The 24990-nt window shown below is 31.6% G+C and overlaps 1 protein-coding gene across 1 annotated transcript; it reads left to right on the top strand.

The window, feature by feature from the left end:
• Positions 1-3681: 3681 nt before the first annotated feature.
• Positions 3682-24261, top strand: LOC114342087 (uncharacterized). The gene is made up of 3 exons (XM_028292878.1): positions 3682-3843; positions 10865-11043; positions 24082-24261. The coding sequence occupies exons 1-3, from the start codon at positions 3756-3758 to the stop codon at positions 24199-24201; spliced, it is 387 nt and encodes a 128-aa protein (XP_028148679.1). The 5' UTR covers positions 3682-3755; the 3' UTR covers positions 24202-24261.
• The last annotated feature ends 729 nt before the right edge of the window (positions 24262-24990 follow it).

The raw sequence follows: 24990 nt of genomic DNA, 5'->3' as shown, positions 1-24990 counted from the left end.
TCGAAATTCACTAAAATTTAAGGAAATTAATAAGGCAATAAGAAAACAATAGGACAAGACAACAGAATTAAGAGGCTACATCAGCGCACCATCAATATTTTTTTCGAAAGTGCGGCAACAGTGCGTCGACAGTACGGCAGTGACAGTGACACTGTACCACACCATGCTATCAAAAACCAAGATGCAATATTGTGATATATTAAATTCGCTCAGCCGAGATTCATTTTGACAGGTTCAGAGTAGGAAACATACAACACAAAAATTCCTACCTCACACTATTAACTGCTCAAATCAACTTAATCTTTCATTAAAAAAAGAAGAATTATTGGAAATAGTGGGAGTGTATACTAAGCTCCTAAAATTTTGTCGAATTTATTTCTTCCAAATATTTTTATTTTGTACAATTAATAATTTTCTCATTTGTTATCAATACACTATAATGGTGTAAATAAATAATTATTGATTGGTGTAAGATTTATGTTATTTATATCTGTTTACTTAATAATATTGGCTGTGAGCAGGTATGTTTGGTTGTAGTAAAAGAAATTACTAACATCACTGGACAATTGTGTCTCAGATTAGCGAATCAACTGTAACAATAATAATTATTATACTCTTAGGCGTGCTAAATGTTAGCCAAGTGAGTCAAGCTCGATTTCTTTTTATAGATATTCGATTTTTAGTAATTGAGGGGCTTCGATGCTAAGGGGTACAAGTGACAAAATATTGTAAACTGAGTTAAGTGCACAAAATAATACTAGTTAGTATTAAAAATTTAGTGAAAAAGAGATACAGATGAATAAAACTACTGGTGGCGACATATCGCAGGTTCTAATTTGACTACTTACGAAATATTTAAAAACAGTTTGCGGCAAACAAATATAACTTCATTTATATCCCTTTGCCTGTAAGGTGTTGGATATTATTTTTGGTGATTTGTTTAGTATCTTTGCAAATCAATCCCTTAAAAAAGTATTCAAAGTAAGTGAAATAATAGCACAAAAAGTTTTCATAAATAAAAATGTTTAATTTTTACGTAATTTTTCTTTTATTTTAGTTTAAGAATTTAAGAAATTCGTAAGTGCAAAATTTGAAGCATAGGGGTACAAATGCGAACGTTTTTTTTTTCAAATTTAAGATATTTTGAATGAAAATAAATACTAACTTTACAAAAGCTTTTACAATTACATAAATAAAAGGTATAAAATTAATTCTAAATAAGTTTATAAGTGATTAATTTGCTGTAGAATTTACTATGTAAATTTAATTTTGACTTCGTCTATGTCAGTTATGTCAAAAATATGAATTTCGTTAAAGAGTAAAGTACCTTTATATTCCAGAATATCAAAAAATGCTCTTATGAAAAGTTGTTTGAAATTAGAAACTATGTCAAAATATACAATTACATCATTCTAATCGAAAAAAAAATTAAATCTAAAATTGCGGATACTCATCATCATTTTATTTCAATTATGATAACTATTTTATTATCACTTTGACGAAAAAAAAGTTATTCTTCAGAAAATGCTCTCACTGGTCTAAAATTTAAGATACAACTATCAAATATCAAACTTTTTTAATTTTATACGAGGTATGTAAAAAATATGAATTTTTCTTAAGAGTTAAGTGCCTTTATTATTCACAATATTTTAATTAGAAGGATGTAATTGAACACTAAAACAAATTTTTTAATTCCAAACAACTTTTCTTAATAACAATTTTCGATATTGTGAAATGTAAAGGTACTTTACCTACTCCTGAGTAAAATTCATATTTTTTGACATACCTCGTATAACATTAATTAAATTTGACATTTGATGATTGCATCTTAGATTATATACGACTTAGAGCAGCGGTTCTCAATCTGTGGTACATGTACCACTGGTGGTACATTTCATTTTTTGAGGTGGTACACAAAACGCAAAAACAGCCAAAATCAGCACCACTGTTATAGTTATTTAGATCACCTAGTTAGATATGTATTTCAGTTAGGTGGTACCAAAAATAATAAAAAGTACTTGGTGGTACATGACACAAAAAGATTGACAACCGCTGACTTGAGTATTCTATAAAGAATAACTTTTTTTCGTAAAACTGATAATAAAAAAGTTATCAATAGGTTCCAAGTTACGCAGACATACTGTATAAGAGCTAAAAAAAAATTTTTTGCTGAACATTTATTATTGTTAAGGCTTATTATTAAATGTATTTTAGGTAAGTTTTACAGAAAAAAATTTGATCACTTTGTATAAACATTTTTTTAGCTGGTAATGTTCGGTTTTTGTATTACATTTTTGTTATCTTTCTTAATTTTCTTAAAAAGAAATAATTTATTTCATTTCTAAAGCAAAATAATTTAGTGAATTTTAAGGATTTCATCCTAAGCTTTAAAAAAGCACTTATAAAATTTGTAATAGATGTGTTTAAACTTGAGTAATACCGTCTTAAAATGGTGGTAATTATATAAAACTACGAAGATTTCAAAAATTACTTTTTTTGAGACGTCATATCATTTGAATTAAATTTTTGAGATTTTTTTTGAATGAAACATCATTTAGTAAAATACTTGAAAGGTAAGTTGTGCAGAACTGAGAGTTTTATAAGAAAAATTGTATTAGTTACACATTTTTAAATAATTTTTAAACAAAATTCATGGAAGGCTCACTGTCCGAACACACCGTACTTATGCCCATACATTTTATTTCTTTCTATTATAACCATAAGATAGCTTAATTATTCGTCTCTTATGTTTAATTTGTAAAATTTCATTTGATTTATCAGTTAAATAATTACATTAAAATAACTCAACCGTGCACTTCGCCGTACGTTAGTTTACAGTGCGCCAATGTTTGTGAGAAGGGTGACTTTAGCGTTATAAATAAAAAATTATAGGAGATACAGATTTAGTTTTAAAAAATTCTTTATATAAGTTTTTTTTGGTAAATTTTCTGAATTTTTCAATGGTCAAGTCAGTTTTTTTTATAAAATTTATAATTTCGGAGTTATTTAAAAAAACATCTAATTTCGTAGTTCATTTGTTTGATAAAAAATAAAGCACCAACTTCTCGAGTAGAACTTTTTGATATGTTGTTTACGAAACAATTCTTAACGAAATTACAAAAAGTTCAATATAAATGAGTCAGATTAAATAAATTATTAGAAGAATTTTTTTACTTAGCAACAACATGTTTGTTTTATTTTAATCATAGAGGTATACATTAACATAGAGGGAGCCTACCTTCCGCGCTTCCTGACGACAAGATCTCAGGGACTGGTTTGCTGCATCTCCTTCTAACACATTGTATCGAGAATCTATAATCACATTCAGTGTGAATATAGGCACGGAAGAGGAGGACAACTGTTAACTCTATGATTTTAATAGTATTTTGTATTTTGACAACGAAACCCGATTTGGGCTTCGAAACGTTAATAAATTCATTTTTTAGTAAAATTGTGGCTTATTTCCCATAAAAAATACGTAAGTTCTATCTTGTTTGATTTTTTCCGAAGTGAAAATCTATATGGACTCCCCTAAAATATCTCAATCCAAATGTTCAAAATTAAAGCTGCAATATTGGACCGCGTTTTCCACGCGCTGATTTTGAAGAATGAAAATCGTCGATTGGTTTATCAAAAATGTCACCAAATTGACAAAACTAATAAATGATTAAAGATGTCACATTTTGACATACAAACACACATATTCTATCATGTCATTTTAATATTCATCAATACTAAATTTTTACAATAATAATATGGCAAACCCATTAAAGGCACTTAATGAACATTTTCTATACAACTATAGGGTAGCTAAAGCAATACAACAATTATTACATCCCAGTGGTAAGTACCATTTCTAAATAAATTAATTGTAGAAATAAGAAAGGTAAATTTTCTTATTAATATAAAATGATAATCAAATAAAATTACTACTCTTTTATATCTAATACATAAGATTATTGTTAATTTCTACATGTTTATATAGCAGAATGTCAAAAACATGTTAACATGTAAAAATAGAAAATAAGAAAATGCATTGTCATGCATAAATGTATTTATTAAGAGCTTGGTTATAATATTTGAGATAATGAGAAATAGATTCACCCATTGCGACATACCTCTCCCACTCAAAATACGGGTGCTAAAATGCTAGATACATGTATTTCTAGTCTTGCTGTATACCACAGGCTGTGGGTGAAAAAACGTGATATAATTCAGGAATTTTTGAAACCTATCAGGTGTTGTAAAGGACGAAGCCAGGAATAACATACTAAAATGTAACCAAAAATTTTGTGCGGTTTTTTATTTATGACGATTTTCATTTGTTAAATTTGCAATTTTTAAAGATTTTTAATTTTGCAGCTTAGGATATTCATTTTAGAGAATAACTTTTAAATAGAAAATTGTAGTATATTAAAAAACCTACAATTTGAGCTATGGCAAGTTTAATTTCGTTAATACGTTATTGCAAAACAGCCTGCGAAATGTCCAAAATGGCCTTTTTTTGCAATTTCCTTATTTATTGTAAAAATAAATTTTGTGTATATTTTAAGGCTTTAAAGTGAATATCTTTTAATACTTAACATAAAAAAAATTTGTAGTGCCCGATTGGTGAACTTGTTGCTTAGATATTATAATTTGTTAATCCCAAGAGGTCAAATGTCCAAGGTTAAAACTTTTTGAAAAAAAAAATCATACAAAGTTAATCTAAGATCCACTCTCCTTCCAAAGACTTATATTTTCATATTCTGATGTAAATAAATGCGTATAACATTTTTCAACCTTTTATTTCGGGTTTGAAAATAAGGGGGAAATTTCGTTATAAACATTTAGAACTGAAGCCGCTCCTGTACATCCTATGAGTTTCTAACTTACAGGTTATTTTTGCTGAAGTCAGAATAAAGATTTAAAACCAAATAAAGATTTTCTACCACCAACTGAAGCCGAGATAATTGTTTTTGTTTTCTTAAATCGTAGTGACTTTATTTATACCAATTTAGAAATTATTTCACATTCATTGACTAAAGAAAGACTTATATTAACTTAAAATAAAAATTATTTTAACCTAAAATTACATTTAATTATTAAAAATGATTTTTAAAGTGTAGTGGAGATTTATTTTTCGTTACGACCGTGATTTATTGTGTCGGTTGCCCTTAGCAACGGCTAGCAACTTATAATATATTGAATCACGGTTTTTGCTTTAAATTTTAAAGCATCGCTTGGATTGAGATTAAATTTGGCAAACACATAGATAACATGTTATAGAATAAAAATGTTATTGGGCCTCTGTGTGCTTTTGTCCTGGGGTGAGTTTCACCCCTTATAATGGGTGAAAAAATATATGTTCAAAATAAGTTCGGAAATGGATAAAACGTCTAATTCTAAGCACCTTTTGTTCTATAGCATTTCTTCACCAAGTTAATACCTTTCGAGTAAATACCTTCATTTTTAAACAACAACAAAAAACACGTTTTTAGGCGGTTTTTGACAAATAACTCAAAAAGTAAGTATTTTATTGAAAAAAGATTTTAACAAAAATATAGAAAATTAAAAATTGAAAAAATGATGTATGCATGAAATCTCTAGACCCAGTAGAAACAAAGTTCTAGCTAATGAAAAATAGGTTCATATCCGTCAAATTTCAAAGTGAATTATTTCAACGTGAAATAACCAAAAAATCATGCACTTTTTGGAGAAAAATCATTATAACTTTTTTAAAGCGTTTAAAAAAAATGTATTTCTGTTTTTAAAAAAACTTTATAGCATCAAAAGTAAGCAAGTTACGCTGAAAATAAAGTTGATCTCTTTTTTTTTGTCAAAAAACTCGGGAAAGCCACCCCCTAATTAGCATAAAAAATGAAATTAATCCATTTTACATCAATGTTGTTTTACTCGTGTATGTGTCGTTTATGTCTGTAAGTTTCATCGGTTAACAGTGCTTATTTTTGAAGGGGCTGTAGTTAAAAGAACTTGAACTAGTCAATAATCACGAGTGTATGCAAATTTAGAACAGCCATATCTTAACAAATTTTTGCCTTCCAAAAAAAAGCAAAAAATCCAAAATATTCATAACAGCAGAAACTACATTTTTTTACTCTTTGTGATTTTTGGTCACACTAATAAATTTTAAGTTATTAAAAAAACACATTTTTTCAAAATTAAAAATTAAAAATTATAACCTATTTAGTTTAAAACCAATTTTTTTTAAATAAGCCCATTGAACCGATGATACTTACAGATCATGATACTATGACAGGATAATATGACTTGTCATAATATCATGCTTACAGATCATATAAATCATACATGAGCAAAGTAATTTGTGAAGCGGTAATGATTAATTTGATTTAGGATGGTAATTAGGGAGTGACTTTCCCGAGTTTTTTGACCAAAAAAAAAAGCGATAAACTTTATTTTCAGCGTAACTTGCTTATTTTTGATGCTATAAAATTTTTTTAAAAACAGATATACATATTTTTTTAAATACTTTTAAAAAGTTGTAATGATTTTTCTCCGAAAAGTGCATGATTTTTTGGTTATTTCACGTTGAAATAATTCACTTTGAAATTTGACGGATATGAAACTATTTTTTATTAGCTAGAACTTTATTTCTACTGGGTATAGAGAATTTCATGCATACATTATTTTTTCAATTTTTAATTTGCTATATTTTTGTTAAAACTCTTTTTTTCAATAAAATACTTACTTTTTGATTTATTTGTGAAAAACCGCCTAAAAACGTGTTTTTTTTGAGAAATGAAAGTATTTACTCGAAAATATCTCGAAAGGTATTAACTTGGTGAAAAAATGCTATAAAACAAAAGGTGCTTAGAATTAGACGTTTTATCCATTTCCGAACTTATTTTGAACATATATTTTTTCACCCCTTATAAGGAGTGAAAGTCACCCCCAGGAGAAAAGCACACAGAGGCCCAATATCATTTTTATTCTTTAACATGTTTATCTATGTGTTTGCCAAATTTTATGTCAATCCAAGCGGTGCTTTAAAATTTAAAGCAAAAAACCGTGATTCAATGTATTATAAGTTGCTAGCGGTTGCTAAGGGCAACCGACACAATAAATCACAGTCGTAACAAAAAATAAATCTCCACTACATTTTAAAAATCATTTTTAATAATTAAATGTAGTTTGCGGTTAAAATAATCTTTATTTTAAGATAATATAAGTCTTTCTTTAGTCAATGACTGTGAAATAATTTCTTAATTGTTACAAATTAAGTCACTACGATTTAAGAAAACAAAAACAGTTATCTCGACCTCATTTGGTCGTAGAAAATTTTTATTTTGTTTTGAATCTTTATTTTGTCTTCAGCAACAATAATCTGCAAGTTAGAAACTCATAGGATGTACAGGGGCGGCTTCAGTTCTAAATGTTTATAACGAAATTTGCCCCCTTATTTTCAAAACCCGAAATAACAGGTTGAAAAATGTTATACGCATTTATTTACATCAGAATATGAAAATATAAGTCTTTAGAAGGAGAGTGGATCTTAGATTAACTTTGTACGTTTTTTTTTTCACAAAGTTATAGCCTTGAACATTTGACCTCTTGGGATAAACAAATTATAATATATAAGCAACAAGTTCACCAATCGGGCACCATAAATTTTGTTTATGTTTAGTATTAAAAGATATTCATTTTAAAGCCTTAAAAAATACACAAAAGTTATTTTTACAATAAATAAGGCAATTGCAAAAAACGGCCATTTTGGACTTTTCGCAGGCTGTTTTGCAATAACGTATTAACGAAATTAAACATGCCATAGCTCAAATTGTAGGTTTTTTAATTTACTACAATTTTATATTTAAAAGATTTTCTCTAAAATGAATATCCTAATCTGCAAAATTAAAAATCTTTAAAAATTACAAATTTAACAAATGAAAATCGTCATAAATAAAAAACCGCACAAAATTTTTGGTTACATTTTAGTATAAGTTATTCCTGGAATAGTCCTTTACAACACCTGATAGGTTTCAAAAATTCCTGAATTATATCCTGAAATCGACCTATTTTTCACCCACAGCTTGGACTAGTATGGCGCTAAAGCGCCTGGATAATAACGGAAACATTAATGAAAATAGAGGCATTCGAAATGTGCGTGTACCGACGTATCCTCAAAATATCCTGGACGACTCACACCAGCAACGTATATAGAGGTATTGCGCCGATTGGGAAAACAAAAAGAAATCTCTTTCACAATTAAGAAACCGAAACTTGAATACCTCGGTCATATTATGAGACATGATAAATATCGTATACTCCAACCGATAATACAGGGTAACATAGAGAGTAAATGACGACCCGGAAGAAGAAGACGCTCATGGCTTCAAAACGTTTACGCCAATGGCGTAAACGTATCGACTAGCATCGATCGAGGTATTCAGAAACGCCGTAAACAAAATTAAAATTGCTATGATGATAGCCAACGTCCGCTATACGAACAAGGCGTGACCCGTCAAAATGGCCCGGTCAAAACACCCCCCGTCAAAAAAGCCCCGTTAAAATAGCCCGGATACAAAAATAGCCTCGACAAAATAGCCCGTAAACAAAATAGCCCCGGTCAAGACAGCCCCGGTCAAGACAGCCCCGGCTAAATCAGCCCCGGCTAAAACAGCCCCGACGAAAACACTCCCAATAAAAGGTTTTACCTTTAAACGGAGTACCATTTATTTTAAATTGCTATTCTAATAGGGAAATAAGCCACAATTTAACTTAAAAAATTATTTTATTAACGTTTTAACTTCGACTTCGGACGTCGTTGTCAAAATACAAAATATTAATAAATTAAACAAAAATGTTGTTGCTTAGTAAAAAAATGTTTCTAATAATTTAATTTAATTTAATCTGACTCATTCATATCGGCAACTCAGACATACAGTATGACGCAAATGAAAGGAATAAATTCGTTATTTCATAAACCTACGACGTTAAGGAGAAATCCTGAAATGGGTCGATTTTTATTTTTAAATTACGATAATTTGGTATATACGTCATACTAGTGACGTCATTCATCTGGGCGTGATGACGTAATTGATCATTTTTGAAATGAGAATAGGGGTCGTGTGCTAGCTCATTTGAAAGGATATTTAATTCTCTATTCAGTAGTATGTATAAACATTTACATAATTATTTATACAAGGTGTTCAAAAACTTTTTTTTAATTCAAGTTATTTGACAAAAATAAGAAGAATTTATGTAATTTATTTAATTCAAAATCTATTCTACTGCTCTCAGAAATCAGACAAACATGTTTATATCACAAATAAACATTGATTTTCGCTTAAATTAAATGTTCAAACTTCCAAGAGGCAGATGGCTGGCGGGAGCTGGCTTGAACATAGAATTTAATCGAAAACCAGAACACATTAAACGAAACAGAAGACAGGGTTCGAGTTCTCTGAAAAGACTATTTTTATTTTATGTGGTTAAGACTAACATCAACAGCAAGAAATGCTATTAGTTTGGGAGCGAAAAATGCTGCGTAAAATCTTTGGTGGTAAGAACGTAAACGGTCAATGGATGCGAAGAACAAACACGGAGCTATTAGAGCTTTATCAAGAAACTAATATACTAGCAGTAACAAGAGCTCAAAGAATTAGATGGCTGGGTCACGTCCAGAGAATGAGTGCAGCGGGAGTTCACAAAAGTGATAATATCTAGTGCGTTGGCAGGAAGAAGGAGAAGGGGAAGACCGAAGTCAAGGTGGAGCAATGAGGTCAAAGAAGACATGACAAGACTTAACATAACCAACTGGAAAAGGAAAGCTAACGATAAGCGAGAATGGAAGAGAATAGTACACCAAGCCAAGGGCCTGCTAGGCCTGTAGTGCTCATAATATATTATTAAGATAAACATCCAAATAGAGGATAATTACCATTTCCGAAAAAATGTATTTATAAGGGATTATTTCATGATGAATTCTGAAGGGAGCTTTTTTGTTGGGACTATTTTGTCGGGGCTATTTTGTCGGAGCTTTTTCGACGGGACTATTTTGACGGGGTACCCGGACAAGGCACATGAAGAAGAATATATTATTATATTATAATACTTACGTTTCAAACATTTTAGTGTCCACCCACCCTAATAGCGTTAATTTAACAGCGTGGCGTGCTCGTTGATATTCAAAATAATGTCGAGATTTTGCTTTCTAGTTTCTTGTCGAAACCAGAAAGAAACTATTGCGTTAGCAGGAGAGAAGAATGTGTTTCTACTATGGAAGAAATGTGTTTCTTCATTAATGTCATTCTGTCATTAATGATCAATGGAAGTCTCAACAGCTTCAAGCCGCCCAAGCAGATGATCCCTGTATAAAAAGTGTATTGGATTAGATGTGTCGAGGCGAGGACTGTATTCCAGAAGTCAGGTCCTACTGGAGCCAGTGGAATGCCTGGTACTAAAATATGATCTTCCGTACAGAATATTTGGGAACGATGATGGTACAGAATCTAAGCTTCAGTTGATTGTAGCTAAAAGTAAAGATGCAGAAGTATTGAATCAGTTGCATGACGGTGCATCAAGTGGACACTTCGGTGTTACAAAACCTTTTCAAAAGTTTCAACAACGGTTCTATTGCGTGAACTGTAAAGATGATGTAAGAAATTGGTGCCGGATATGTGAACTTCGTGCAACCAGTAACGGCCCAGTTGGTAAAAAGAGGGCACCCATGAAACAGTACAATGTTGGGGATGTCGGATTTTAATTTCATGAAATATTGAGGGTACCTACTAGACCTAGACTAAAAGTATATAAAATGCATTTAAAAGTTAATAAATTTGACAAAAATAGTGAAGTCAAGAATGAGTTCTATAATAACTTATATTTTGATCTTCTTTTGTTTAAGAACGACAAACCATTTCCATATGGTTCGACAAATTACTTGAAATGGATAAAAACATGGAAGAGATGCTTATTCGGAGTGACTATATGTGGTTTATACTGCTTATGATGCAAAGCAGAAAAATACGAGATCCTTTCATGACACTTCCTCCAACAAACTTGGCACCCCTAAAGAAATTTGTGGTAAGTATGCTTATTGTCCTCTTAAAGGTACTCCCGCTTAGATAGGCAAAGGCACTAGGCCCCCTAGTAATATGGTATAACTAGATCCAAACCCAGACATCCAAAGTGAAAGTTATCCTCCAACACCAGATTGTTCTATATGGTTCACATAATGTTCAGAAAAAAGTCACACCATTTTGAGCGTCGAGTTTGGGGGGGGGGGGGGAGAAATCGGTAAATTCGTAGTTTTTCCCAGACATTAAAAGTAAAAGTTTTCCTCCAACACCAAATTGTTCTATATGGTCCAGATATTGTTCAGTAAAAGGTTACACCATTTTGAGCGTCCGGTTTGGGGGAGAGATGGGGGAGAAATCGGTAAATTAGTAGTTTTTTATGTTTTTCGTCTATATTTCTAAAAATATGCTTTAGCGTAAACATTGTTCTATACAAAAATATTCTACATCAAATTTAAAACAAAAAAGGTCCTATACATAATTGTTATAAAATCAACGATTCCAGACTTACGGAGGGTGAAAAGTGGAGGTTTTCGATACTTTTTATATTTTTTGGGCAATTTATATTTTTACTGATTGAAAGAAATTTTCTTCAACAGGATTTGCTATTTCAGTGGCCGATGGTATAATAATAATAATAAACTCTTTATTACAGAGACAAAATAAAGAAGTACAAGTACCAATTATAACAATATAGTAAAAAAAAAGAAATCTCTGTAAAAGGGACAAGAGAACAACATAGCACAACACGAATGCTGTGCCTGCTGATCAAAGCTCTGGCCCTTTTTTAACAATTAAAGAACATTTTCTGCTGGCATATATACATTAAATATACAGTGCTAGTCAAAAGTCCGTACCCCCCCTCTTATCTTTTGAACGGTTATACGTACAAAAGTGAAATTAGGAGGGTGGAAATAAACGGACATAAGCTCCTTAACTAGTCATGACAGGTGACGTAATAGTGACAGATGACGTTACAGAGCCACTGTGACCGATAATTTTAAATGGGACCTTATGGCAAGTGATACCTCGTTTGAAAGGTATTTAAAATACCTATTCAGCCATACTAATTTTTTTGGGTGTAGGTGGATTTTTATTTTGGTGAATAAATTAAATAAATATAATATTGTAGTTTCTCATTTAATTAACAAAAATTCAAATGTCCGCCTATGGTTTCTTTGTCAAAAAATTTGACGTTTTTCAATTTTCTAGTAGTTTTTACGTAAACTTCAACCCTTTTGACAAGTAATCATAGGCAGAATTTTGAATTTTTATTAATTAAATGCGAAACTACAATTTTATATTTATTTCATTTTTTCATCAAAATTAGCTTAAACTCAAACAAAATTAGTATAAATGAATAGGTATTTTCAATACCTTTTAAACGAGGTATCACTTGCCATAAGGTCCCATTTAAAATTATCTGTCACAGTGGCGCTGTAAAGTCATCTGTCACTAAAAGTCATCTGTCATGACTAGTTAAGAAGCTTACGTCCGTTTATTTCCTCCCTCCAAATTTCACTATTATAGGTATAACCGTTCAAAAGATACGAGGGGGGGTACGGACTTTTGACTAGCACTGTATAACAGTTAAATTGCAGTAATTAAATTTAAATAATAGAAATAAAATAAAAAAGAATAGAAATAAAATAAAAAAGAAACAATACAGGTGATAGGGCATGAAAAGTAATGTTTATAGGGTGTTATGTGTTGACTCAAGAAGATGTAATTTCATTTTTCTTTTGAATGAGTTAATAGGTAGTTTTTTCATTTATTCAGGGATACTATTATATAAGTTGTAAATATTATAAGAGTATGACCTACGGAATGTTGTTGTTTTGTATGTGGGTGGAGATATCAAACCTTTGGATCTGACATTAATATTGTGAACGTCTGTCCTGAACTTAATTCTGTCATATAGATATGGCGGACATTTTGTTACTATTATACGATGATAGAGACAAAGAGCATGGAGTTTTCGTCGGTTCGCCATATCAAGCCATTTAGCATCCTTAAGCTTATAGGAGACACTCTTATACTTCCTAATACCGTAAATAAATCTAAGGCATGACTTCTGCACTTTTTGTATTCTATTTATATCAAACTGGTCAAGACAAGGACCATACACGACATCTCCATAATTGAAATGCGATAAGACTAAAGACTCCATTAGTAATATTTTATGCCTAGAGCTTAAAATATGTCGATGCTGAAATAATATTTTTAATGAACTGTATGCTTTTTGAATACAAGCCGACACATGATTTTTAAATTTAAGATCAGAATCTAGGAATAAACCCAAGCTTTTGGACACATCAGTGCAATTAATTTTATTATTTTGCAACAAAATTTGAATATTTCTCCTAATACTGTCTTTGTTTTCACCGAAAACCATAGCGGATGATTTAATAGGATTTAATTTTAGTTGATGTTTTTCAGATTCAATTACGAGTTTAGATAAATCGCTATTAAGCTTTTCTGAAGCACTTGCCAAATCAGTAGGCGAGAATGTATAATACACTTACGTATCATCAGCATAACAATGAACACTAACATTATCTAAATTGGATGTTAAATTAGAAATATAAATATTAAAAAGAAGTGGCCCAAGGATAGATCCTTGCGGAACACCTCTAGATATATTTAATAAATCAGAAGCTCTACCGTTAGTTTCGACATATTGCTGCCGATTACTAAAATAACTTTTCAATAATTTAATCGCATCTAACGAAAATCCGACATAGTGTAAAATACCAAACAGTAATTCATGAGAAATAGTATCAAATGCCTTAGAAAAATCAAGAAGAATCAATACAGTACATTTATTTAGGTCTGTCCCTTTTAGAATAACATCTACAACATTTAGCAAAGCAGTGCTACAGCTATAGCCACTGCGAAAGCCAGACTGGAAGGAAGGAAGTATTTTATATTTATCTAAGTGACTTTTGATTTGGAGGTACATACATAATTTTTTCTAAAACTTTTGATTGTACAGGTAACAGACTAATAGGTCTTAATTCACCAAGCTCTTTTACTTCCTTTATTTTAGGAATTGGTAGAACTCTAGCAATTTTCCAAGCATCGGGAAAAACATTATTTGCCAAACAAGTATTGCCAAAAATACTTGACAGTGAGCCGATCTTGCGCCTCATAGCGCGCCATTAAAATATCGATACCTTAGCCAAAAATAAACTTCGAACAATTTCATAAGCTCAAATTGTTTAAAAAAAATAAAACGGGATAATACCCAAAGGTTGGCTGTATACCATGTAGTTAAATAAAATTAACATGATGTAAAACTCCCTAGTGTAGTTGGTATATTTAATAAAAATTCTAAAAAAAAAAAGAATGTGTGTGTACTTTGTACGCACGTAAGAAGATATTCTTCTATTATATAGGTAATTTCAACGAAGTAAATATACTTAACAGGTTATTTGTATTTTATTTAAAAATTAAACTAACTTTCTTATCTACCACTTTCAAAAAAATTTTATTAAAACCACCAAAAATAAAAAAAAATGAATCGCCCAGGATTTGAACCCGCGTCATTCCAATCTCGGAGCTAACGTCTTACCAACTACACCAGCGAGGTCCTTCTAATTGACATGTAAGTTTCGGATATAATTACACAACACGACGACAAATAGTGTAAAAATGTTATGCTTACATAATATTTTATTATTTTACTACAGAGAAACACAAATCCAAAAATACAAGAATTATAATAAATAATACATTTATTAAAAACACTAATATATTCTTTTAATGACTTATTTGCACGGATACAGATACATAAATACCTATCTTGAAAGATTAGCAAGGAACTACATATTGTCTGTGTGCGCAGGCGCGCAGATTTATGTACAATTTTACCCTCAATCGAATCGCGCCTAAAGAAGAATATCTTCAAAAATGTTTAAAAATTCAAACGGATTACGTTCAAAACGTTTTCGGACTTATCAGTCCATCATCAGTGAACCTAAAAGTAAGTAATCTCACTTAGTAAAATTGAAAAGGGTGAAATTTTGAATGTTAAAAAATTGAAAAGTGTGGTTACGATTATTTACTCTCTGTCCTTGCTAAATAGCCACAATGCCACAATTGTTTCTTTTGAGTTCTTCTATCATTATTATTAATTAAAGTATAAATGTTTATAGTTCAAATTTGCTTGAAACCATTATAAACAAATTAATGTACAATGTTTTTAAGAAAATTATAACTTCAAACAAGTATAACTTTAAAACAAATAAAGATAAAGTAATTAAACAAACTTTGTTTGGAAGCTTATTGATCAAGCTTTAAAATGAGACCTTATAAGGCTCGTTTGCATGCGTAGAAGCCGAGTTACTATCGATAAAGCTTCTAAAAATACTTATTTTGCAATTTGCAATTTGCATTGTGCACTAATGTTACAAAATCTTGAGTTCTAATTGTTTGATTTAAGTTTTTTCTTCGTTTTTTATTAAGCACCAAATTTTATTTGAAACATATATTTTTTATCTCTTTTAGTTTATGAGCCAGAGCCTTATAAACAATTAAATTGTTTATAACAATTTTTTGACCACTCGGATCGAAACTCACCCTCGAAAGTCGTAATCAGCAGCCAAAAACCCATAAGAAATCGTTGAGTTTGTTCATCAGATTTAAAAAAAACGCGGTGACCCCTCTGGCGCCTAGACTATTACGACATTTAGGCGAAACACGTTCATTTTCGAAATTAACACTAATATTTTTTTAAATAGGCACAATGCCACAACAAGTGTTCAAAATGACTCCCTTAAGGTAACTGTCAACTCGAGAGAAAATCTCTAGATTGGTCTCAGGGCGCTGTCCATTTAAGATCAGTTGTGGTCTCGAGATCGGCATGGGAGACTCGCTGGTGACTTTAGTCTCGAGACCAAGACAATTTCGTGTCGACTAAGAATCCATGTGCAATTGGGCAACAGCCCACTGTGTGACTTCATCGCGCGTATTCATATTTTCATTCTTTAAAATGGATCCGCATCAGGCACTAGCTTTTATAATTGCCTATACGATTGTACAAAAACTAAAAAAAAAGGTAAAAATGAGAACTGTTGGATGAGAAAATGGGTGGATCATCGAATTAACTTGGGAGCCGGTAAAGCTCTCGTAAATGAGTTGAGTTGGAGGATGCAAAGCAATTCAAAAATTTTATTCGAATGTCTGTTGTATAGTTTGGACTGCTTTTAGATTTAGTAAAACACCAGATTTACGAGAATATAAATTTAAACTGTGTAACTTTCTTTGTATTTCGTTTGCATCATAATAATTATTAATTTTTTTTTGGAAACTCGGTATATAAATTCATTTTTTTTTTCGCGGTTCCTGTAAATTTGTGGTTAAAATTTCATAAGAATTCTTTTTTATTCGTAGAGATAAATTAATTGCAAAATTTCATCATCGGACGCATGTCGCGCACTCATGTTTTAGCAAGTCAATATTTACTTTTTCACTAAACACTAACCTGAGACTGGTCTCAGCTCTTGTGGCACAGACAGAAGACTGGAGATTAGGATTAGATCTCGAGATCATAAATAAGCATGTAAACTTGTGACAAGCGCAATCTCGGGGATAAGTCATCAGTCATGATATAATGAAACCTTAAACAAGAATAAAAAAAACCGCTAAACGCAGTAAAAATGAGTGGCGCATACAATATTCCAGCTACAAAAGATCTGATATGAATATTACGTGGCGCGAAAATGTATTTTCCATTTTGATGCAAAACAAAATTCTAGTTTTATTTTAAAAGATTTTTCCATAATATTTGCTAAATTTGAAGTAAACGCGCCACAAAAGAGTAACTTTGATACATTTTGAATTTTGAAACTCTATTGTGACGCGTTTACTTCAAATTTAGCAAGTATTATGGAAAATATTTTAAAATAAAACTAGAATTTTGTTTTGCATCAAAATGAAAATACATTTTTCGCGCCACGTAATATTCATATCAGATCGTTTGTAGCTGTAATATTGTATGCGCCACTCATTTTTACGGCGTTTAGCGGTTTTTTATTCTTGTATCAGGAGTTTTTCAAAGTTATTTATAAATTAAATGTATGAAGTTGAATGCAATGTTCCTCTATTACACGTTAAGCTTTATAAATTGTCACCTTTGTTGCATTATCTCCCAAATGATCTAGTGTCCATCGAAACTAGATTTTTTTCTATTCGAAATAGATTGAAAAAAAATATTGAGATGGCCGGTTAATGAAATCGGATTGCCCGTTGCCAGATCAAATTTAGCGTCGTAACCACTACAACTACATAAACCATTTCTGGAATAATCGTTATTTGGATTATACATTTGTAGCTTAACTTAACTTCTTAACTTCTAAACGGCTTAACCGTTTTTGATGAGTAAACATGAGTTTGAAACGTATTGACCAGTAGTATCTGACGGATATACGGTCAAGTATAATAACTGAAGTTATTACAGGAATTATTGAGCTTGAGAAACCGTTTTTCCCATAGGAAATAGATTTGATCATACCTATGAAGCCTATAACTTAAAAATTCGAATTTTCCCGGATATGGGGTATAAGCCGTTAGATTCGTCTAGAGTCCTTCTATAAACGTTCAGTTATTGGCGCAATTCGTAGGTTGAAATTTTGAGTAATTGTCGAAAAACCAAAATTTTCAAAGTTTAGTTTTTCAGTTTTTCGGCTATAGTGAGCCGTGTGTATGTCTGATCCTGACGGCTTAAACACCATTTGAAAGCTTAACTCGACATTATTGATTTGATGTATTTGCGGTTCTCCTAACTCTTCTTGATCCGAAGATATATTCCCCCAAAAAATATGCCGTTTTGTACCTACCAAGTCCTATAGCTGGCTTATGGGTGGTCAAAAGTCACAAACTACACGGGTTCTGAATCGGCCCTGGCCCATTCTTCAAACACAGAAAAAAAATTCAAATCGGTTTACTTTTTCCACACACATACATACTTTACATACATATCCACAAACATTTTCCCTTTTTTAAATAAAAAGTGAGTCATACTTCTGAGCTCGGTAATTTTTGAATAGTATAACCAGAAGCCGCAAAGGCCGGCCTTAAATTATTGAAGTTTTTGGGAGTGTTGGTGACGAGAACGAAAAACAGACCCTAAATAGGAAGGGCCGTAAAATCCACACCCTTGGACCAAAATGGATGGTTGACATATATATGGGTGAGTCTTTTCCTGAACTTTAAGATGGGAGTTGGCCCAATTTTCAATTCAGTCAGATTTAGAAAATCGAAAATTTCGTGTATATTTATAGTGTCGCATGTAGGGGGGTTTGGGTATGCGCCACCAGGGCCGCCGCTAAAGTGTTGGCCGCCCGTGTGCAACTTAATATTGGCCGCCCCCCTTTTAACACTTTAGTTGTTTCAACATAGGTACTAGTATTTAAAGAAATGTGCAGGAGATACATTGTAACCGTAACGCATATATGAATAAAAATTGCTCTGATCTCGACGTTACTTTTAGACCTGGATCCCGCGTACCAAAAAAAAAGTAGATTAATAGCAAGCTGAAAATTTGTTAGTAGCTTAACGGTGTCTAGTCTGACAAACTTTGATGTATGGGAACACTGAAACAGGGGAAGTTTTAATTGTAGACAGGTTAAACATTTGGAACGTCAGACTACGAAAACGTTCCATGTATTTTGTCGGACATAACTTCCAATAATTGATTTGTTACCATTTCATTAAGTTTATTACCAACTGGGCATTTTAATGACTGGAACACCAAGAACATGTCAAATGACAGGAATCATGTTGGCTAGTAATAGCAGTCTGGTTTTTGCATGAGAGTTTAATGAAAGGATAACAAATAAATTGGATGTTCTGTCCGACAAAATACATTAGAAGTTTTCCTAATCTAACGTTCCAAATTTTTAACCTGTTCCACAATTAAAACTTCCCCTGTTCCAGTGTTCCAGTGATCGATTTTATGGAGAAAATTTTTCGGGCAGGAGGGTTGCAAACGGAGTAACGGAGTATATATGTATACAAACATGTAAGGAAAATAATGAAATTTTCATGATTTTTTAGGTCCTGCCAACTAAATAAACTAAACATATTTATTTCAAAATGATCAAAAAAAATATTGGCATGACGTCTCCTAATGTTTAAGTATACTTGTCCCTTGGAAAATTCTGCGGAAAATTTTCATCCTGATTCCGTGATTTTCTTAGTCCTGCCTTTAAAAAGTTACAATACTCAAATACAATCAATACCTTTTCGGTACTCGGCAGGAAGGTTAAACGGTTCTTGTAAGACGGCAGGAGTCCTAGATTTGTAAGAAAATTCGTGAAAAAGTCAACGATTTTCTAAGTCATGCCATTTTGCACATGTTTCAAGAATCTTAATGTAAGTCTATTTACAGAGGCAGGATGGTTTTATGGTTATTTTGTATACAGGGTGGGGCATTAGTGTGACAAAGTCCAATTACTCGTTTGTCGTAAGATATACGAAAAAAGTTATTTAGGTAAAACATGGGCCACAGATAGGACTATGATTTAACAGTATTTTCTAATATACAGGGCTACCCGTTTTCACAGGGTGACACAAATTTATGTTTTTTTAAATGGAATACCCTGTATATTTTTACATTTTTGGATTCTACTCGATGTTCTCTTTAATAAAATATAATGTTTTTAAATATTATACGGGGTAGTTTAAAATATAATTACGTTTTTTTGTTAATTTTGTAGGAACATTCACACCCTATACATATTGTTAGTGATTTGATATCCAAACTTCTATTAATTTATGTTTAAACGATTTTTAATATAGTCTACTATTGTCAGTTATTAATAGTATACCAAAATGTTTAATTTTAGTATACGGGGTTGGTTGAAACTCGGAATGAGTATTTTCTGAGTTTTCTTAAATGGGACACCCTGTATTTTAGTATTATAATAGAATGATATTTTATGGTACCTATTTATTTGTTAAGCATTTTCTATACCATATTTATATATTAATTTCGGCAGTAAATTGATACAGACAGATTACTCAGTTGGTTTTGGGGTTTCTGAACAAGAATATCACATTAGAACAGATCTTTACCTAGTGCTCGGTTTATTTAGTTTACTTTCACGCACATGAATCACACTCGTTTCATTGGTGGGCTGACTTCTACTACTTATTTAGCAGGGTTTTATTTTCATGAAACGTGTTTTACGTTTTATGTTTCATCTTTCTTTGGTGTGCGGCTTCCCTAAGGCATTGGTGAGCCGCACACCAACGAAACATGAAACGTAAAACATTAAACATAAAACGTAAAACACGTTTCATGAAAATAAAACACGGCTAAACAAATCTTAAAGTCCACCTACCAATGAAACGAGTGTGATTCATGCTCATAAAACATTTTTATTTTAGGAGAGTCGCACAAATGGCCCGACGTCTATTTGTTTAGCAGTGTTTTATTTCCATGAAACGTGATTTACGTTTCATGTTTCTTTGATGTGCGGCCTGTTTAAGGGAGCTAAAGCTCTTTACAGATGGCGCGTTGTAATTAGTTTTTATATCTCCAGGACGCTTCCAATTCGAAAGACAAAAACTGGTCCGCCTTTTTTTCTTCCAGAGATAAATCGATTCCATCAATTGCGAATCTCTAGTACCGGTCATAGGAATCTTTTTTGTCTTTCCCTTTTAGGTATTTTTGACACTAGATTATTAAATTGTGAGGTATTCTAGTACTAAAAGGTCCTCCTGCTTTAAGTCAGTGGGATGCACGGTTTTCTGGAAAAATCCATTTTAAAATTTTTCGTTTGTTGAATTTGAAAAAATTTTTAAAAGAATTAAAAAAAAACGGTGTATTTGCCGACTTAAAGCAAGAGTGACTTTTAGTACTAGAATACCTCATAATTTAATACTCTACTCTCAAAAATGTCTAAAAATTTAAAGACCAATAAGTTATGAGATAAAATATTCGTTGATCTATCCAAGACGGATGCCTATGACCAGTACTAGAAATTCACAATTCATAAAATCGATTCATCTCTGGAAGAGAAATAAACGTAGCAGTTTTCGTTTTCCTAAGTAGAATTTTTCTAAATTCTTTTAAACTCAAAAAACCAAAAAACGAAAAAATTTTCAAATTGATTTTTCTAGAACACTGCGTATTCTTCTGAGTTAAAGCAAAAGTACCTTTTAGTATAAAACTATCCCAGAATTTAATAATCCAGTGTCAGAAATGCTTAAAAGTTGGACAGAAAAGTTATTCGATAAAATATCTGTTTCCGTACCCAAAACGGACCCCTACGACCGGTACTAAAAATTGACAATTGATAATTGACATTTGACAATTGACGTCTGGAAGATGAATAAGTGGACCAGTTTTCGTTTTTCCAAATAAAAGCGTTCTGCAGCTATTTTAAAGAAACTAATTACAAGACTTCGATATGCTTCTTCTAGACGAAGCATATCGAAGTAGAGGTCGTCCGCCAACCAGATGGTCTGATGACATCAAACGGATCGACAAAAACTTGATGCAGACAGCACAGGACAGAAATGCATGGAGAAGACTGAGGGAGACCTATATCCAGCATTGGATAGATCCGGGTTGAATTATGACGATGATGAATTACAAGACGCCATCTTTAAAGAGCTCTAGCTTTCCACGGAAGCATTTTTGAACTAGGTGAATTGAGTTAAATTTTCTTAAAATTATCTGAGGAATATCCGGTTTTCGTTTGTTATGAGAGCTTCTGGACACCCTGTATAATATAATGGGTAGGTAAATTCCCTACTATAACCAATAAATTGTAAAAATTGTTTATTTTCTTTATTGCGTTTACTTAGATAAAAATATGATCTAATCACTTAAAATAAAGATGTTACACTTTGCTACTAGATTTGAAAAGTGTGTAAAAATTCCGAGACATTATTAATGAAAATAATATTTAATAGGATACGACTGTTTTAATGGTATACAAATTAATTTTTTATATTATTCATCTTTGCGGTTATCCTGCCAAGTTGTAAACGGTTTTAGATTAGTGTTTTTTAAGCATACTCGACATGGTATGATTCATAAAATTGTGGTGATATGAATATGTTTGTATAACACCCTGAAATAATTTTACAGTCACACAATTTAATTTTTTTATACGAAATAACTATACAACCATCCTGCCTCTTTGAAAATAGATTTATATTAACCTTCTTGAGATATGTGCGAAATGGCATGACTTAGAAAATCATGTAATTTTCCACGAATTTTCTTACAACTTTTTTAACTATATATAGTAAAAAAGGTGTAACTAAACATCCTGCCATTTTGAATAATGTCTACTGAAATTATTTATTTTATAACAAAATTTATTTTATGATTTAGAAAATCACGGAACCAGAGTGAAAATTTTATACAGAATTTTCCAAGAAACAAGTGCAGTTAAACATTAGGTGACGTCATGCCAACATTTTTTTTGGTCATTGTGAAATAAATCTGATTAATTTATTAAGTTGGCAGGACTTAGAAAATTATGAAAATTTCATTATTTTCATTACATGTTTGTATATCTGTATACTCCTTTAGTCCTTTTGCAACCGTCCTGCCCAAAAAATTTTCTTCATAAAATAGATAGTATCGTTATTCTATGGATATGGCAGGACTTAAAAATTCATCGCAACTCCCAATTTTTTTTTTCATGGAAAATCTAATTTTCACAGGAAAATGTCACAGGAAACCCGTGGATTTTTCCACAAATTGTAAGTACCTTCTCTAACCTTCCAGTATTGCAAAGGGCAGGACTTAGAAAATCGTGGTTGAACTTCTGTTAATACCTCCCGGTATATAAGCACAAATACCTTTTGTTACGAAAATAAATAAATATTTAATTCCAGCAACACACCTACCGGAATATTGGTGACACCGCGAGTATTTAAAAACGCTTCGAAACCATTTCGAAAACCTCCGTCCTACGCAACCGTCGCATCATGGATCCAAAAGTACCTTCATTTTCAAAGACATGAAAACCACCTCTCACGTTTTCATCCGCCGTGATACAATCAAAAGCAGCTTAGAAAACCCATATCACGGGCCTTTTCCAGTTGTTAAGCGAGGTGACAAAACTTTTGTCGTCGGGGTAAATGGAAAAGAAACAACAATTTCCATACAGACAGATTGAAATCAGCTTACGAGCTTCACGAAAGTACCCATCACGAAACAGAAAAAATGACAATATCCAGCAAATCAAACAACAGACCGAAGAGGAAAGCAAGATTAACTGGAAGTTACCAAGAAAGTGTCAGTTCACTGTGAATCAAGTGATTTTTTCTTTCTCCTCGTATAAACTTTGCATTGTTTTTTTTTATCTATTTTCATTTTTCATTATAATTTGTATATATTATGTATTATCTATCGTCTTAGTCTCTCGGAGGGGGGTGTATAGCGATACGCTTTAATTACTATTTTTGCTAATTTTAATTTTAATATTTTTTCTCAAAACGAAATAATATGGGTCATATAAAGTCACCGTTAATATACAAAACAGACGCTAAGAAAGATATGGTTTTACGAAACGAATGCATCCCCTGACCATATGTTTTTGGAGTGGCAGTTTAACAAACTGAAGCCCACATAAATTAATTACCATATCAGACGTTTATGTCCACAACTCACTATGCATTCGAGAGTGTTTTTTGTTGTAACTGCGAAAGTATACACCAGACCTAATAAATGATTTATTGCTCAGTCATTTGGTCAGAGGGAAGAAAGATAACAGTAATCGTTGTGGTTTCTCTATTCAGTTACGGCACAGCGGGTGAACGAATCACACACAAATCGCTCGGCCCTTTTTCGCGAGAGACCTAAGCGCAAATACCTTTTGTTACGAAAATAAATAAATATTTACCGTTCGTTTTATTATATTCATTTCAATTAATTCCAGCAACACACCTACTGGAAGATATTTCTTATTCTCATAGCCGGCTAGAATTCGATTCCTCAGGTCGTCGACTTTTTGGATCGGAATAGAATAACCTAAAGATTTAGGAATTTAAAAATTAATTTATTTTTTAATTTTAGCCACTGCATGTGTACGAAGATGTTTTAATATCCCATGAACCTAATGTGAAAGGAGTAGCACCAAGCATTAGCGAAGATCCAATTTTTGCAACAGCATCCACGAGAGATATATCTTGTTGACCGATCCACTTGTAATATTTTACTGCTTATTGTATAAAACATAGTAAAAGCTTAATAATTCTCATTTTTTTATATCATAATTATAGGCCAGGAACCGAAGCTTTTCACCTCGCCATTTTTACAGAATGGATCGATTTGCTTGAAAATTTAAGAATACGTAGTGGATAGTCCAAGGATCAAAATCTATATGATGCCGAAAGGCGCTTTTACCATGGGCATCTCGTGGGGTGGAAATTTTTTATTATATTTTGACCGCAAAAGTTGATAAAAACATTCATTCTAAGTAAAAAATGTTCTATACATTTTTTGATAAAATTAATAGTTTTTGATTTATTCGCTATGGAAAGTGTTAGTTTTGTATAGAAAAAATCAATGTTTTTCGATATACATACTCATTTACGATTCACTCAATTTTTGCCGTAGAAAACATTTTTTCAAACCAAGTGCTTGGGAATTAAATAACCTACAATTTTATATTGAAACATTTTTCGTATCTCTGATGCTAATCTTTCTATTCTGAAGGAAATGGCATTTTTTACCAAATTACAAAAATTCGTTATTCGCTTTTAACTCTAGTTTTTAAAAAATTAATTATTCTAAGCCAGTCACACTTCTAGAATCTACTATTAATACATAAATAAATAATAATGAATAAGGCGAATGACTAAAATCACCGCTAACTTACATTATTATGCTTCCAATTAGAATTCTCCTTTTTTTTCAAAAAAATATATTGATTTTTTAACCATAACTTTTTTATTTTTATCTTAGAAAGTTTAGTAAAAAATA

This window comes from Diabrotica virgifera, chromosome 8 (assembly GCF_917563875.1).
Source record: "Diabrotica virgifera virgifera chromosome 8, PGI_DIABVI_V3a".
Lineage (NCBI taxonomy): Eukaryota > Metazoa > Arthropoda > Insecta > Coleoptera > Chrysomelidae > Diabrotica > Diabrotica virgifera.
The sequence above is the reverse complement of the archived record's forward strand: the minus strand, read 5'-3'. Positions and strand labels throughout refer to the sequence as shown.

Bases quoted from the DNA above. Each gene is read 5' to 3' on its own strand.
- LOC114342087 (XM_028292878.1), top strand. From the start codon at position 3,756: ATGGCAAACCCATTAAAGGCACTTAATGAACATTTTCTATACAACTAT. The intron at 3,844-10,864 runs GTAAGTACCATT...CTTTTGTTTAAG, and splicing joins ACAATTATTACATCCCAGTG to AACGACAAACCATTTCCATA. The intron at 11,044-24,081 runs GTAAGTATGCTT...TTTTAATTTTAG, and splicing joins CACCCCTAAAGAAATTTGTG to CCACTGCATGTGTACGAAGA.